Genomic DNA, 14,147 nt, shown 5'->3' with positions numbered 1-14,147 from the left:
CTTTCCAAAAGAATTTAAAATATGGTTTAATGCAGAACTATAAACTTTAATATATGCATTTTTATTTAATAGCTAAAGGCTTTATAAATAAAGCAAAAGTCTAAATGAAAGATACTTTTAAACTCAAAGATGATAAACTCTAAAGAACATTTTATTTAGCTGAATGAAAGTAAGGCTAGTAGAGCTTATCGATATAAAAGGACTGAAATTCACTGCTATGCCTTAAACTTATTTGAGATAAAAGTTTATCATTAGTACTCTTTATATGCAGCACAAAAAAATATAAATTATTTACTCATATAAGAGTTCCACAACAGCATCCAGATTCAACTCTTTCCTGGGAGATAATGTGGGATGTTTTAATATTTTTCACTTTTAATTTAACCTCTTACCCTAAATGCAGGATTTGCTCCATGCTCCAATAAGCATTTCACAGTGCCTGCACACAAGTTATATGCAGCGATATGCAGAGCTGTTCCAAAATTAAAGTCACTGCAAGTGGCATCCACATCTGTAATTGAACATCACAAGTATATTAACAAAATTTTTAGTTAATCTATTAAAATGTGAAAAGAGGCAGGTTGGGTTGGATTTATTTGGGGGAATAGGGGTATAAGCTATTGACAAGACTTAAACCAACCCACTAGAAGGACCATTCTCACAATGGAATAAAATCTGCATATTACGATCTGGTTAACTAATTTTTTCCTTAGTATAATAAAATTTCACTATCAAATGGACTCATGTTATCATGGGTTTTCTAACCATCACAAACTAAAGTATACTTAAAAGCAATTAATGGCAATAATTCGTATTTGTAAAAGTAACTGTCTTAACACACTCTTTCACTAAACCTCTTGGATATTTGCCACAACAATGATAATGTAGCAGGGTTTAGATCAGTGACTAGCAAACCACGGCTCATGGCCAAATCCAACTCATCGTGTTTTCATAAATAAAGTTTTATTGGAACACAGCCACTTGCATTCATTTATATATTCTCTGTGGCTGCTTTCACACCTCTCTGTAGAATCAAGTAGTTTCAACAGGGACCATGTGGTCCACAAAGCCTAAAATATTTACTATCTGCCTCTTCATAGAAAAAAGAAGGTAAAACAATGGAGACTTCTCAAACCCGGAATAAATTAAAGTGTAATTAAACATATGCTACATGCTGTATTCATTCACAATACTTTATGATGAATTTGGATTTCACAGGAAGAATGAGAATCTTGCAATTCTAAGAACATTTTAAGAACTTGCAACAAATCATCAGGATGCTATACACAGACACTAGATATACTCCAGATTCGGATATCCCATTTCGACTGTTTTTTATAACATGGGTTTAATATTATGGTTCTGCTAATCCTACCTGAATCAAACAACCGCTTCACCACCTTACATGCCCTACCCACACTGTAAACAAACCAAGACACACTCAGAACACTGTCCTGAGTTATGAAAGACACTGTACCATCAAGAGAGGCTTTCTTCCTAACATTATTCAAAACGTGAAAACACAAAAAGGGAAAGAAGAGCTGGACAACTATATGAAGCAGAGTTTGGGAAATTTACTGAATCTCTAAAACAAGTCTTCTACAAATGGAGGAAACACCGCATACGATCTTCAACATAAAGTAATACTACTGCACTTGTTGTCATTTTTTCTCTAAAGAAAACTGCCCACTGAAAAGAACCACGACTGCGATTTAGACATTCTGATGTTCATTTCTGGGACATCAAGCACCATCAAGACAAGAAGAAAAAAAATGAAAATCTATCCTTTAATGGAATCACAGAATTTCAGAACTGAATACCACCTAAAATAAATATTCTTCATGATTTCAGCGCTCAGCTCTGAAGGTTTTATTGCTCTAAATTTCTAGCTACCCAAATAAGACAAAAGAACTATACATAGATTCAACTACACTTTATAAAATCCATGTTCTACTGGGGAATGTGCAGAGATATAAAAAAATGAGATAACACTTTATTTTGTATGTCTCTGTACTAAATCTTTTGTGAAAAGATAGTAACTAAACTTCAATTTACAAAATTCAAACTATTTCTGAAAAATAAAATGGGATTGGAAGTCATATGGAACAAGATGGATCACAAGTAAAAATATCTTTGAGTTATAATTTTTCTGCCATCAAATAATGTGTTCAATTAATAACATCCAGTGGTGATCTTGTAGTACTTGCCTTTTGGTTTAGATGTCTTCAAAATCACTCTTATAAGCTCAGGAACATCAAAATAAGCAGCATAATGCAAGGCATTCATGTTTGTCCATCGACTCCGCAAACTAACATCTGCTCCCAGATCAATAAGCTGAGTTGCAAATTTTACCGCTGTATCAACATCACCTAGAAAAGGTTTTCTAAATTACTTTCCTTCAATACAAATGTTAAGTTCCAATGCATGCCATCTACTACCTCATCTAAAAAGCCAAGGCAAACAGCACACTGAATATACACTTACAACTCAAAACCTGTCACTTTTACAAGAAATTTATTCTTTCTAACAAAATAATCATACTCAAGGATATTGATAAACACATAGCTGTAAAGATGTTCATCACAGCACTTTTTATTATGAATAAAATTGTGAAACAACCTAAAAGTACAATAATAAGACACTGGTTAAATAAATTATGAGACATCCATATAATGGAATACTATAGAGCATTAAAACCAGTGTGCCAGACCCCTGCTGCTCAGAGTGCGCTCTGTGGACCACTGCCAGTCCCAAACTGTAATTTGCACTTCCGATAACGTTTCTCTTTTTCCCTGTGTAATCATTTTCTCTGAATATATTAACTGAAATGCAATTTTATGCTTTTGAAAAATACTTGGGCTTGTATTTTATATGTCTTTAATTTCATTTTTCTATTACAAGGTCATTTTTATTTTATTTTACAAAAGTATCAGTCCATGATGGACTGCAGAAAGAAAAAGCAGAAGAGTCCTTCATCATCAATAGTTTAAGAAGCACTGTCTCAGACTATTGAAACAGGTATAGGTATTCACAATTTGTCATTAAAAGGCAATGGTATAGCACAAAGAAAGTGAAAGTGAAGTTGCTCAGTCATGTCCGACTCTTTGTGACCCCATGGACTGTAGCCTACCAGGCTTCTCCCTCCATGGGATTCTCCAGGCAAAAGTACTGGAGTGGGTTGCCATTTCCTTCTCCACGGGATATTCCCAACCCAGGGATCGAACCTGGGTCTCCCGAATTCCAGGCCGACGCTTTAACCTCTGAGCCACTAGGTATAGCACAGGAGAATACCAATTTTGGAAACTGCACATATGTATGTAGGAACAGACCTTAGACAGACATAAAGACCAAGGTCTGTAGGGAGCGGGATGCCTGGAAAAAAGCATGGACTGTTAAACCTTGCTATAAACCCTCAGGAAGGTTCTAGGTGTTACTAATTACTTTCACCTAGCAAGCAGGCAGGCATGAAGCCTGTTCCAGAAAAGTTGGGAGGTACCAGGAGACTATAAAGACTCCCTCAAGAAAAGGGAGGAACAGGAACAAGGTGTGTGCAGGACCTAACTGAATCCTCGCCTATTCAAGAAATATTATCATCATCACCCAGGTGCCCTTGCAGGGACTCTGGTTGACATAAACATACAAGCACAAACATAGATGTCTCAAGCCATTAACAGACTCGCCACATACTCACCAATACCGTGAGCTCCAGATTTGCATGTGTAATGCAAAAGAGTCATATCTGTCAATCCATCTCTGTCATTCACATTGCAACCTCTCTTAAGAATCTGAGGAAACCAAGGAAGATATGATTACAATATAAGAGTCTACTGATTTCAAACCAATACTGAGGAACCAGGATAGTCAGTCTTACTGAATTAGTTCTCAATGAATCCTGGAGGAGGAAATGGCAACCCATTCCAGTATTCTTGTCTAGAGAATCCCATGGGCAGAGGAGCCTGGTGGGCTATAGTCCATGCAGTCGCAAAGAGTCAGACACAACTTGGCAACTGAGCATAAACGCACAAAATGAGTAGACAGAACTGACTTCTCTTACGGGTGAATTTTAACAATAATGAAAATTGAACTTGTCACCAGATCAAAGGAAACTCTTGAAGAGTATTCCCAAGTAATTTGTCACTCAAAATAGGTTCCTTAACCTCTCAAAGGACAAGCAAATTTCCTTTCTAATGGGAGTAACAGTATTTGAAAAGTATAAGCCCCTCTTCCTTAACACATGACAGTAAGCTGGTCGAGGAACCCAGCATTATTCTTTTACTCCTCTTGCAAAAAATTCAGAGTTTTTAAATTATATTTAAGTCTAGATCTTTACCAAGCCACCCAAAAGTATAGATAAACATGATGGTAATCAAATTCCCTCATGAAAGTATTTTTTAATTTATAAATTAATTTGTATGAAAATATGAAAAATGCCTGCTCCCATCAAGAGTCAAATGTCAGAACTCCAGATGTAAGGAAGTGAGGAGCACAGGGGAATGATGGAAAGACTGTGCTGTGTGCGTGCTCAGTCACTTCAGTCGTGTCCCACTCTTTTGCGACCCTATGGACTGTAGCCTGCCAGTCTCCTCTATCCATGGGATTCTCCAGGCAAGAATACTGGAGTGGGTTGCCATGCCCTCCTCCAGGGGATCTTCCAGAAACAAGGATTGAACCCACGTCTCCTGCATTGCAGGTGGATTCTTTACCCACTGAGCCACATGGGAAGCCCCGATGGAAAGACTATACAGTACTAATTCACTTTTGGTGAAAAATCCAGAGATACAAAGAACAAGCATCAGCATCTTTAAAAGGCTTCCCCTTTATCACCACCTATTCATTCCAATGGGGGAAAAATATTTTACAATTAACAATCCTAATAACATAGGATTTATGATATAAAAACTCCTTACCTCATTTCCAATAATGTCAATGTTTTGCTGGACCTGAGGAACCCACTGTCTTAAAATGGCAAATAATTCTGATACAGAAGTTTTGGGATCAAAGAGAATTTCCTGGCATGATGTATCATTAGGATCAAAGAAAGAAAACTCTGTTTAAAGAATAAAAAAAAAGGCATAAATTATATTTATTAAAATTTCCAAAAGCATATGTTAAAAATAATAAACAACAAGACCAGGACTCAAATGACACAAATACTTTTAGGTGCTAGAAATATTTTACCTTAAGCAAGTCTCAATAGCAAGTCAGGATCACCAAAAATTACGAAACACTTCTGAAGTGCTGTGAGAATGAGATTTTCACACATCACACCACATCTTATCACAAATGAAACAAAAATCTGAGTGCACTGATCTCAAACCCTAAACTGTCCAAGAACTTCCTCTAAAGCACAGAAAGTCTGCCAAAGTTTACAGGTATTTTCACCTCTCAAAACATTATAAATATGTCATGAATAGTAGATTCACATCCATGATTAAAACATACATAGTAGAAAGAAACATGGCAGAATATTAACAGTGGTACTAGAATGATGTGTAATTTTAAATATTCTTGTTACTTCTCTGTAGTTTCCTAATTTTCCATAGTAAATAGGCATTACTTTTTACCCACTGAGAAGCCAGTGGGGAACTGCTATGTACACACAATAAGGAAGTAATATGTGATAATGCAGAAAGGAAGCATTGAGGCCAAGAGGTTGGGTTATCTGGAATATGTATTAGTAAAGATGTGGAATACTAGACAAAATTAAACATGATTTTAAAATTCCTTAAAACTTCCTTAAGATTCAGAGAACGGATTATCTTATGGCCAGAAAATAAAAGAGAACAGAAGAAAATCAGATTCTTTAATCTTGAAAAAGAAGCTAGGGACTCTAAAAAATCAGAAGCATCTAAAGAAGAGACTCATTAGAAAAGCAGTATTTGCTGAGTGGTTACACTTTACCAAACACCTTACCTGATAGGTATTAGTCTCATTTTATAGATAAGCTCAGACTAACTAATACTTGTTCAAAGTCAGACAGCTAGCAAGTGACAAATCTGGGGCAGAAAACCAGGTCTGCCTCCAAAATCTATCGTCTTTCCTCTATGATGTTGCCTCCCCAAGAAAATTCACTATTGAGCTAAAATGTACAGATTTTAGCAGCATACATAAGTTAAATTATTTAAACTTTAAAGTTTAATTATTATTTAAAATAATTTCAATTCTAATCAATCAAAATTTCACCAAGATTCCTTTGTAGGAGGAGACAGACAAAATTACATTCCCATTACATTTAGAGAAAAATACAAACTCCTTTCTGAAGCCTAAATGATCCTGCCTGGTCTGGCCCCTGCCTTCCTCCCCAGTTTCATCTCCTGCCATTCTGCCCTTCAACCACTTTGCTTCTCAGCCACGGCGGCTATTGTGGCTGAGAAGCACTATTTCTCTGGATACACCAAAGTTTTTTCCCCAACTCCATGTCTTCGATTTCCTATTCTTTTGCCTGGAACACGTCTCTCCAGGTTCTTCTCTCAACCAGATGCTTCTGATTCTTCAGATGACCAGCCCATCTAACAACCACTCTGCTCCATTATCCTCTGTCCATTTCTTTTCGCCACAGAATTCATTATAACCTATAAAATCCACATTTTGTTTATTCCTGTGTTCTTTTATTGTCTGTTTTCCTTCCTAGAATGTCGCTCCCGGTCACTGTGCTATCCCCAGCACCTGGGACAACAACCTAGCGCATAACAGGCCCTCAACAAATACTCAACAAACGCAATTCTGGATGCCATGGTTTAAGAGGACACTGACTACAGCATACTAAACAGAGAACAGCTGGAGTGAAAAGGGTCTAGAGATCCTGATGATGAGGGACTGGTAGAGGAATCAGAAATGTGTAGCCTAAAGAAGTACAGACTAATTTAAAAAATCAAAATTATCTTCAAACGTTTGAAGGTTATCATATAAAAAAGTGTTTGTTCCAAAAACATATCAAACCATTTGGCCAAAATTTTAAGGAGGCATACTTTGAGTCCATATACAAAAACAATTTTTACCACAACTAAAACTTTAGCTATGAAATAAACTATTAGTTTCCTACTACTGAAGATGTCCAAGTGGCTGAATGGTTACCTATCAGAGATCCTGAAACAGAATTTCTATACTAGGAAATGAGTAGGGAAAGCTGAACTGTAGGTCCATTCAGATTCTAAGGACCTATTAAGAATTCATACAATGTTTAATTTTGGTTATACAAAGGGATCAATGCCCATTCTCATCTTTCAATGTATTTATTCAACAAACACTGACTGAGCAACTAATATCAACAAATGACTACCTTAGCCCAATGAGATAATCAAAAGCAAAATGTGATTTCTACTCCATCCAAAGAGCTGTGGTCTGGGAAAGGAAAGAAGACAATTATGACTCAAGATAGAACAAGATAAGTGCCATAAGCAAGGTGCAAAGTGCTTTTCAAGGTTTTTCCTGCATAACTGATTTTTTTATATCTGAAAATCAATCCAGTCAGTTTTTGTAAAAACTGCAAATAACTCCCAAGATCTAGGCATGGGTTTTATGTAACACCTTTGATGACTACAAGGCAAGCTGCTACAGAATCTGAACATATAAAAATAGCATACTTGGAGATGAATAGTTATTAGAATGGATATAGCTAAAAAGACAAATTCACAATCCAATCATTATATTTTCACTAATATTTAAAAACTGCATTATCTCTACCTTCAAAGACAATTTGAAATGGTGACCCAATATTTTACTTGAAAAAATCTATCTAAATTAGAAATGTAACACATCCATCAAGTTTACCTTCCAGTTTTCTTTTATTCCTTTATCACCTATCTGATAAAATACAGTCCCAGGAAAACAAGTCTAAATAGATTAAAAACCAGAATACTACTAAATTTATATTTTACAAAGAATATTTAATGAACCAATTTAAATATGAATCAATCTCAAGCCACATTCCCAGGAAAGGTCTCACCCTCTCTGCATAAGTACACAGCTTATCTGGTTTTATTTTACTATATTTGTGAACACATTGATCATTACAATGGGAGACACTTGAACAGAATCCAAATTAGGCTTGTTTGTGTATTAAAACACATTACTTTTTGTTACATGGTCATCCAAATTTGGATCATTTCAGCAGTGATTACTTGGCTTGTTAATTAGAATCCCAGTATTTCAGAGATAACAGGGCCCTTAAAGAAGGCTACCTTACAGTGTTTTTACATCTTTTTTTTTTTTCATACATGGCTTTTTAAACAAGTCAATATATTTAACCAAAATATATATATCAATAGCAGAAGGATGCTAGGTGTCTAAGCACCACTGCATTTTAAAAATAAAATCCTCTGAATCCACTGTGGTGCTTAAAATGAACATTTTTACATAGTAAAAATGCTGAGAGCAGACATTAAGTGTTCAGCTTGAAAGGCAGGAAAAGCAATGAGCAACTGTTATTTTTGAAAAAGTAAAACTTTAGCAATTTTATGAAAACCACAATAAATGGTTTTAGGAAAAATTAGGAATACAAAAAGGTATAAAACAGAAGTCAAGTTACCAGTTCATGAAAAATAAACACAGCTACTTAACATACCACAGTCTGAAGGCATTGGTGCTGCAGAAATGGAAAAGATAACTGGTGTATCAGAACCTTGAAATAAAAATGGGTATTTTCCAATCAAAGAACTTCCTTCTAATGGAAAATCTGGAAGGTCCTCTATGGTCATTTTCTAGAAAGCCACCTTTAATGAGAGAGAGGAAAAAAGCACATCTATTATATTTGTATGCAACTTAGAATAACTGCCTTCAATCACAAATTGTTTATTTTTTAAAATATCTAACCTATTGTCAACCTTCAAACATCTCTTTAGAGAGTAAGGGGAAAAAATTCCTTTTGGCAAACCACTGTTAAACGAATATACATTGCTTCACACTGTCTCTTAGGGTCAACAGCATACGTAATCTTTTTGGACAAAGCTCAGGAATAAAAAATGACTGTGTATTTCCCAATAATAGGTAAACACATTTTTTAAATGCTGAACTAATCTAAATGGGTGATGTCCTCTTTACTTGCAGTAACAAGCGAGGAGATAGTATCCCTGGTAGATGCATCTCAAACTTCTCATAGGATCTGACACAGCTTCTATCATGTCATCCAATGGTTCGTGCCATCTGCTCATCACATGAAAATAACCTAGTTTAGAGCATTATTATTTTCTGACATCCCAGAAAACTTAATTGAAAACTGACCACATCACTCGTACAAATCTAAATCTAGCTTACTGACATTGTTTCACTTCTTAACAAGGTAGAGGATCTACTTAGTCCATCCAGCAGAAGATGGAAGGTCATGCCTTTAAACCACATCACTTATGTTACCTCTTTTTCCCAGGAAACATGAGCACTCAGAATAAATTTGCTCCAAATTAGACAGTCGCTGCACCCTGACCCACATATCAGAGATGACACAGAATGAAAAGAAAATGTTAGTAAACCTCAACTATGAGGCTAAAAGCCTTCCAGTTTCTTCTGCATCAAATCTTTGAAGTCTGAAATATTATGAATCTCTGTATCTATTTAAAATATAAGCAGAAAACTATATTACAAAGCTAAATAAAAATGAGTATAGATTATTTCAGTAGAAAGAATAGAATAAGTAAAGATGGTTAACTGATAGTGTAGCAGATAATGCTAGGCTAGGTACTACTCAATGTGTGCTCTATTCTACTTGGGTAACCAGCAGTTTATCACCTTAACCTATCACGCTTCCCTACCACCACCACCCTATTCCAAGCAGTCACTTTTCTGAGATAAGTGGTTTCTTTCCAATTAGATTCATATGTTTTCTAAATACTAGCAGAAACTGGTAAAGAGTAAGGCAATTTCTTTTTTCTCATAAGGGACAGGTTTACATGGTCATGGATATTATATATTAAATAACTTAATCCAGTATTACTATGTTAAAGGCTCTCAAGGTTTCTTGGATGCTAAAATGTCTCACCACTCAATACTTTGAATCATTTTGACATTAACCTGGCCACATAAATGGGAAAAATTGTTGCCATACGGCATGGTGAACTTCCTCAAATACTAAAAAAAGTAGCGCCTACCACAAGGACAGCTCTCCTTCAATACTGCAGCTTCCCTGTATTCGAAGTCAGTCAGGATTTCTGCTTGCTGGCCTCTACAAATTAGCAGTAAATTTGGGGAAAACAGTGTATACCAGGTATGAAGTGTCCTTTGAAGCCAAGGAACAGAAATAAAGTTTAATAATATTAATCTGTACAAGGCACTACACTATTCTAGATGTTTCAGAGAATACAAAAATGAGTAACATATGGCCCATGCTTGTTAGGTAGCTTACAATCTACTGCTGCTGCTGCTAAGTCACTTCAGTTGTGTCCGACTCTGTGCGACCCCAGACGGCAGCCCACCAGGCTCCCCCATCCCTGGGATTCTCCAGGCAAGAACACTGGAGTGGGTTGCCATTTCCTTCTCCAATGCATGAAAGTAAAAAGTGAAAGTGAAGACGCTCAGTCGCGTCCCACTCTCAGCGACCCCATGGACTGCAGCCCACCAGGCTCCTCCGCCCATGGGACTTTCCAGGCAAGAACACTGGAGTGCGGTGCCATTTCCTTCTCCTAGGGTGAATAAGATAGTACTAATAACTATAGTTGATAAAACTGAGTGAAATATATTCCATAACCTCAGGACAAGGAACGTTTGCAGTATGAGCTCCTGAAAATGAGAAATAGTGCAGTGAAAAAAAGCATCATTTGAGAAGTGTCTTGAAAGATGAGTAGGCAGAAATTTAAAAGTGGAGCCCATCAAAAGAACAGCAGGTTGGAACTGGGCACATCTAGTAAGAGGTAAGGCTGTCATGGTTTTTTAGGACTCTCCTCAGTAATGCTTTATGTACCTGATCAAATACCAACCATTTAATTCCATGAGCAGCGAGAAATCACTGACTTTTTAAAAGGGGACTGTCCTAATTCAAGCTGTTTTAGGAAGATTAATCTTTGACTATAGTCACACTTTGGGACTCAGCCATGTTTTTTACACTCTTAATTCTTCAATAAAATGATTAAGTGGTTTTCTTCCTCAGTTGGTTAAAAGGGAGCCATTTTTCAAAACTTCCCTTTCAAAAAGTGGAGTTTCCCATTCAAAAACACATTTAATAACTATTTATTAAATATACACATTGAATAAATATTCAAACCCAGACTCAAGGTGGAAAGATGATTCATTCAACAAGATGTAATCAACTTTATTTTACATGTTAGGTATTTCAAACCCAAAAAAGCTACAATATTACCTGAACAATGTAGTGAACATTCTTAACAGGTATTTTGTGTCTTCATTTCATTTTTTTTCCCTGGTCCCATTTCCTTTCTGTCATGAAAAGCCCAACCTTCTACCTTTTGTCCCATTCAAGAAAACTATACATCTCTACAAACTTCTGTATAGTTTTAGAATCCTTTCCTAAAAGTGATTTCTGGATCTAAAGATCTGGGAATCTTGGTCAAATCTAGAGTTGTGATGAGCTGGATTGAGTACATATTTTCATTTCAAATCCTACTATGGCTAATTGGTGATAATGGGTTATGCAGAATAACCTAAGATTAAAAAAAAAAAAAAAAAGGGGGCCCTAATTAACTGTGTATGTAACAGATGCAATAACAAGAATCAAATTCCCTAAACTATGATTTATATAGGAATTCCATCACCCCAAATCAGCTCTGAGTAAAAGCAACTTGTAACATGGTTCCAATATTTGGTGATTGTTTTTCAGAGATTCCTGGTCAATGCCCTAACACTGAATGGTGGTGAGTGGAGTTGCCCATTAACTTCTTCAGAGTGGTTCACGGCTATCAGGACCTCACTAAGGAACCTCACTGAGACCAAGAGATGCCCTCAGATTTATTTGGAATACAGTTCAAGGGCATATTACTCAAACTCATATCCTTAAGTTGTTACTCAGCTATCAGGAAATCCAAGCTGCATTCACATGAGTTGGAAACATGAGGCCCTTTCATTCACTTTCATATAGTATTCTGTTATGAGTGTTTATTTTCACGAGATACAAAAACACATAATCTTACCAAAATAAGCATTTTAAGTATATTTCTAATAACCCATTTATTTATTTGTTATCTACATGAAATCTATTTAATCATTGAGCAAGTATGGTGTGCTGCAGTCCATGGGATTGCAGTCAGACACCACTGAGCGACTGAACAACAACAGGCCTTACAGAGAACATGAAAGATACCTGCCCTCAACAAGTTCATTTAGTCATTCAACAAATATTTATCAAGTGTTTCTTACTAAGTCTTAGCCTGGCATAGCAAAGGTAAAGAAAACAGATTGTCATCATGTAGATTACAGTTAAGAACAGAATTCCTACAAGAAATTTGAAATTACTATATAATTGAAATAAGTGCTGGATTCAAGGGGGCCAGTGAGGGCTTCCTAAGGGAATAATTTAAAACTGCAGTGCCCAACCAGGTAGCTATTAGCCACATGTGTCTATACAAATTAAACATTTAGTTCCTCCATTGCTCGAGCCCCATACAAGGGCTCAAAAGTCACATGTGGCTAGTGGCCACCGTATTGAACACTGCAGAAGAACACTTCCCTCAGAATAGTAAATTCTGTGGACTCAAATTCCAGATGAGAAAATGCCTGAAATGACAAAAAGAACAGAGGCTAACAAACTAAGCAAGCCCACGGTGGTACTTAATTATACATCATTAACAAGGGAATAGCAAGTCTAAAAGTAACCAGATGTTCACAGATTTACACAGGGCTAAAGAGTTCAGTTGATTCTATTACATGAAGATCACTAGTATGTTTCAAAACTGGAGTTGTTACAAGCCATAAAAGACATCATATAAATATTATTTTTTAAAAGCCTTACTGGTGGGATTGTTTCTGGTAAATATGAAACGTCTGAAATAAATCCCACAAATAATATACCATATGCCAAATCTTCTGTAAGACAGAAATAAACATATTCATTCCATTTCAAGATTCACTCTTTCCGCCCAGGTTGTCCATAACAAACGACAGTATTTTAAAATGCATAATTATGGTAGCAAAACAGGGTGGAACCAGGATGGCTTTGCATCATAAAAATGCAGACTTCTGCCAATTCCGATTCTCTGCTTTCTCTACACAGTTGCTCCATGTCCTCCACTGCGTGATCTTCCGCCATTTAGACGACTTTAAGTTGTGCAGAAGATACATAAATGACAAGTGTCAATGTGAAAGTGAAGTACGAGTAAAGTATTTGGCTGATGTTTCAAAAAAGGAGGGTGTTTCCTCACTGAAATTTTTAAAAGGCATAGATATACACTCTGGTACTGCTACAATGTGAACCCCACTCAAGCAGGGAACATACAGCAAGTTATTATCCCATGAGAATATCCTCCTCTGATACATATCAAAACATTGTCTCAGAGTTAAAATCCAAATTGCCTACATAGTCTCTAGATTAATGAACAACCTGACATCTAATTCAAAAGAAAGCTGACGTTATAAACCCATCAATCCAGCTCACAAGGATGAGGTCTAACCCGCGTCTCTGTTGAGCAGTCTCTGAGCAAGTGTTTTCCCCCAACTTCCCATGATTTAGAATTAAGGAATCTGGGGGTAGCGAACGACTGGAGGCAGAGTCATTTATCTTAGTCATTTATCTTTGAATTCTCTCCGGCAAAAGGTTCTTCAAACAGTTTAATAAGCAAAGGGGTGGCAGGAGAGATGCGAAGAGGGCCCTCACAGGAAAACCACGAAGGGCTGGGCACAGCACGCTGCGCATCACTGCGCGCGAGAGGCTCTCCCAAGGGCGCCGGGGCGGTCAAGGTTGGGGCGGCGCAGCAGGGTCCTGCCCGTCCCACACACCTGGCGGTATCTCATCCTGAAGTTAAACAGGCGGAGAGAAACGGAAACCAGACACCCACATCCCGGCCCGTGGGCCGCCCCAACCCCGCCCCCGCCCCAGGGAGGCCTCCAGGAGCCGGCGACACTGGCGCCCACTGCAGGCGACCCGGGAGGGGGGCTCCCAGCGCCTCAGCGCCGCCCTCCCCGACCCGCCAACCGGACCTCAGGCCCCCGCGCCCCCGCCCGCCCGGCCCGGGGCCCCCGCGCGCTCCCGCCCCACCTGCCTCCTCCGGTCC

At 37.4% G+C, this 14,147-nt stretch overlaps 1 protein-coding gene across 5 annotated transcripts in view; it reads right to left on the bottom strand.

Annotated features, from left to right (window-relative positions):
* CLIP4 (CAP-GLY domain containing linker protein family, member 4) overlaps positions 1-14,147 on the bottom strand; it is an 86,423-nt gene that overhangs the window by 49,500 nt on the left and 22,776 nt on the right. For 3 of the 5 annotated variants that reach the window (XM_010840677.1, XM_010840674.1, XM_010840675.1), the window contains exons 2-6: positions 8,564-8,711; positions 4,908-5,047; positions 3,692-3,785; positions 2,208-2,369; positions 393-511 (exon numbers count right to left, since the gene is read on the bottom strand). In XM_010840677.1, coding sequence (XP_010838979.1) covers positions 393-511; positions 2,208-2,369; positions 3,692-3,785; positions 4,908-5,047; positions 8,564-8,696 — 648 coding nt within the window. In that variant the 5' untranslated portion in view covers positions 8,697-8,711. Of the gene's footprint in view, positions 1-392; positions 512-2,207; positions 2,370-3,691; positions 3,786-4,907; positions 5,048-8,563; positions 8,712-10,079; positions 10,386-14,131 lie in introns of those variants that run through there. The other 2 variants (XM_010840673.1, XM_010840676.1) reach the window with 2 other exon arrangements.

The sequence above is a fragment of the Bison bison genome, unplaced genomic scaffold (genome assembly GCF_000754665.1).
Source record: "Bison bison bison isolate TAMUID 2011002044 unplaced genomic scaffold, Bison_UMD1.0 scf7180017864145, whole genome shotgun sequence".
NCBI lineage: Eukaryota > Metazoa > Chordata > Mammalia > Artiodactyla > Bovidae > Bison > Bison bison.
This window is presented reverse-complemented; position numbering and strand designations above follow the sequence as displayed.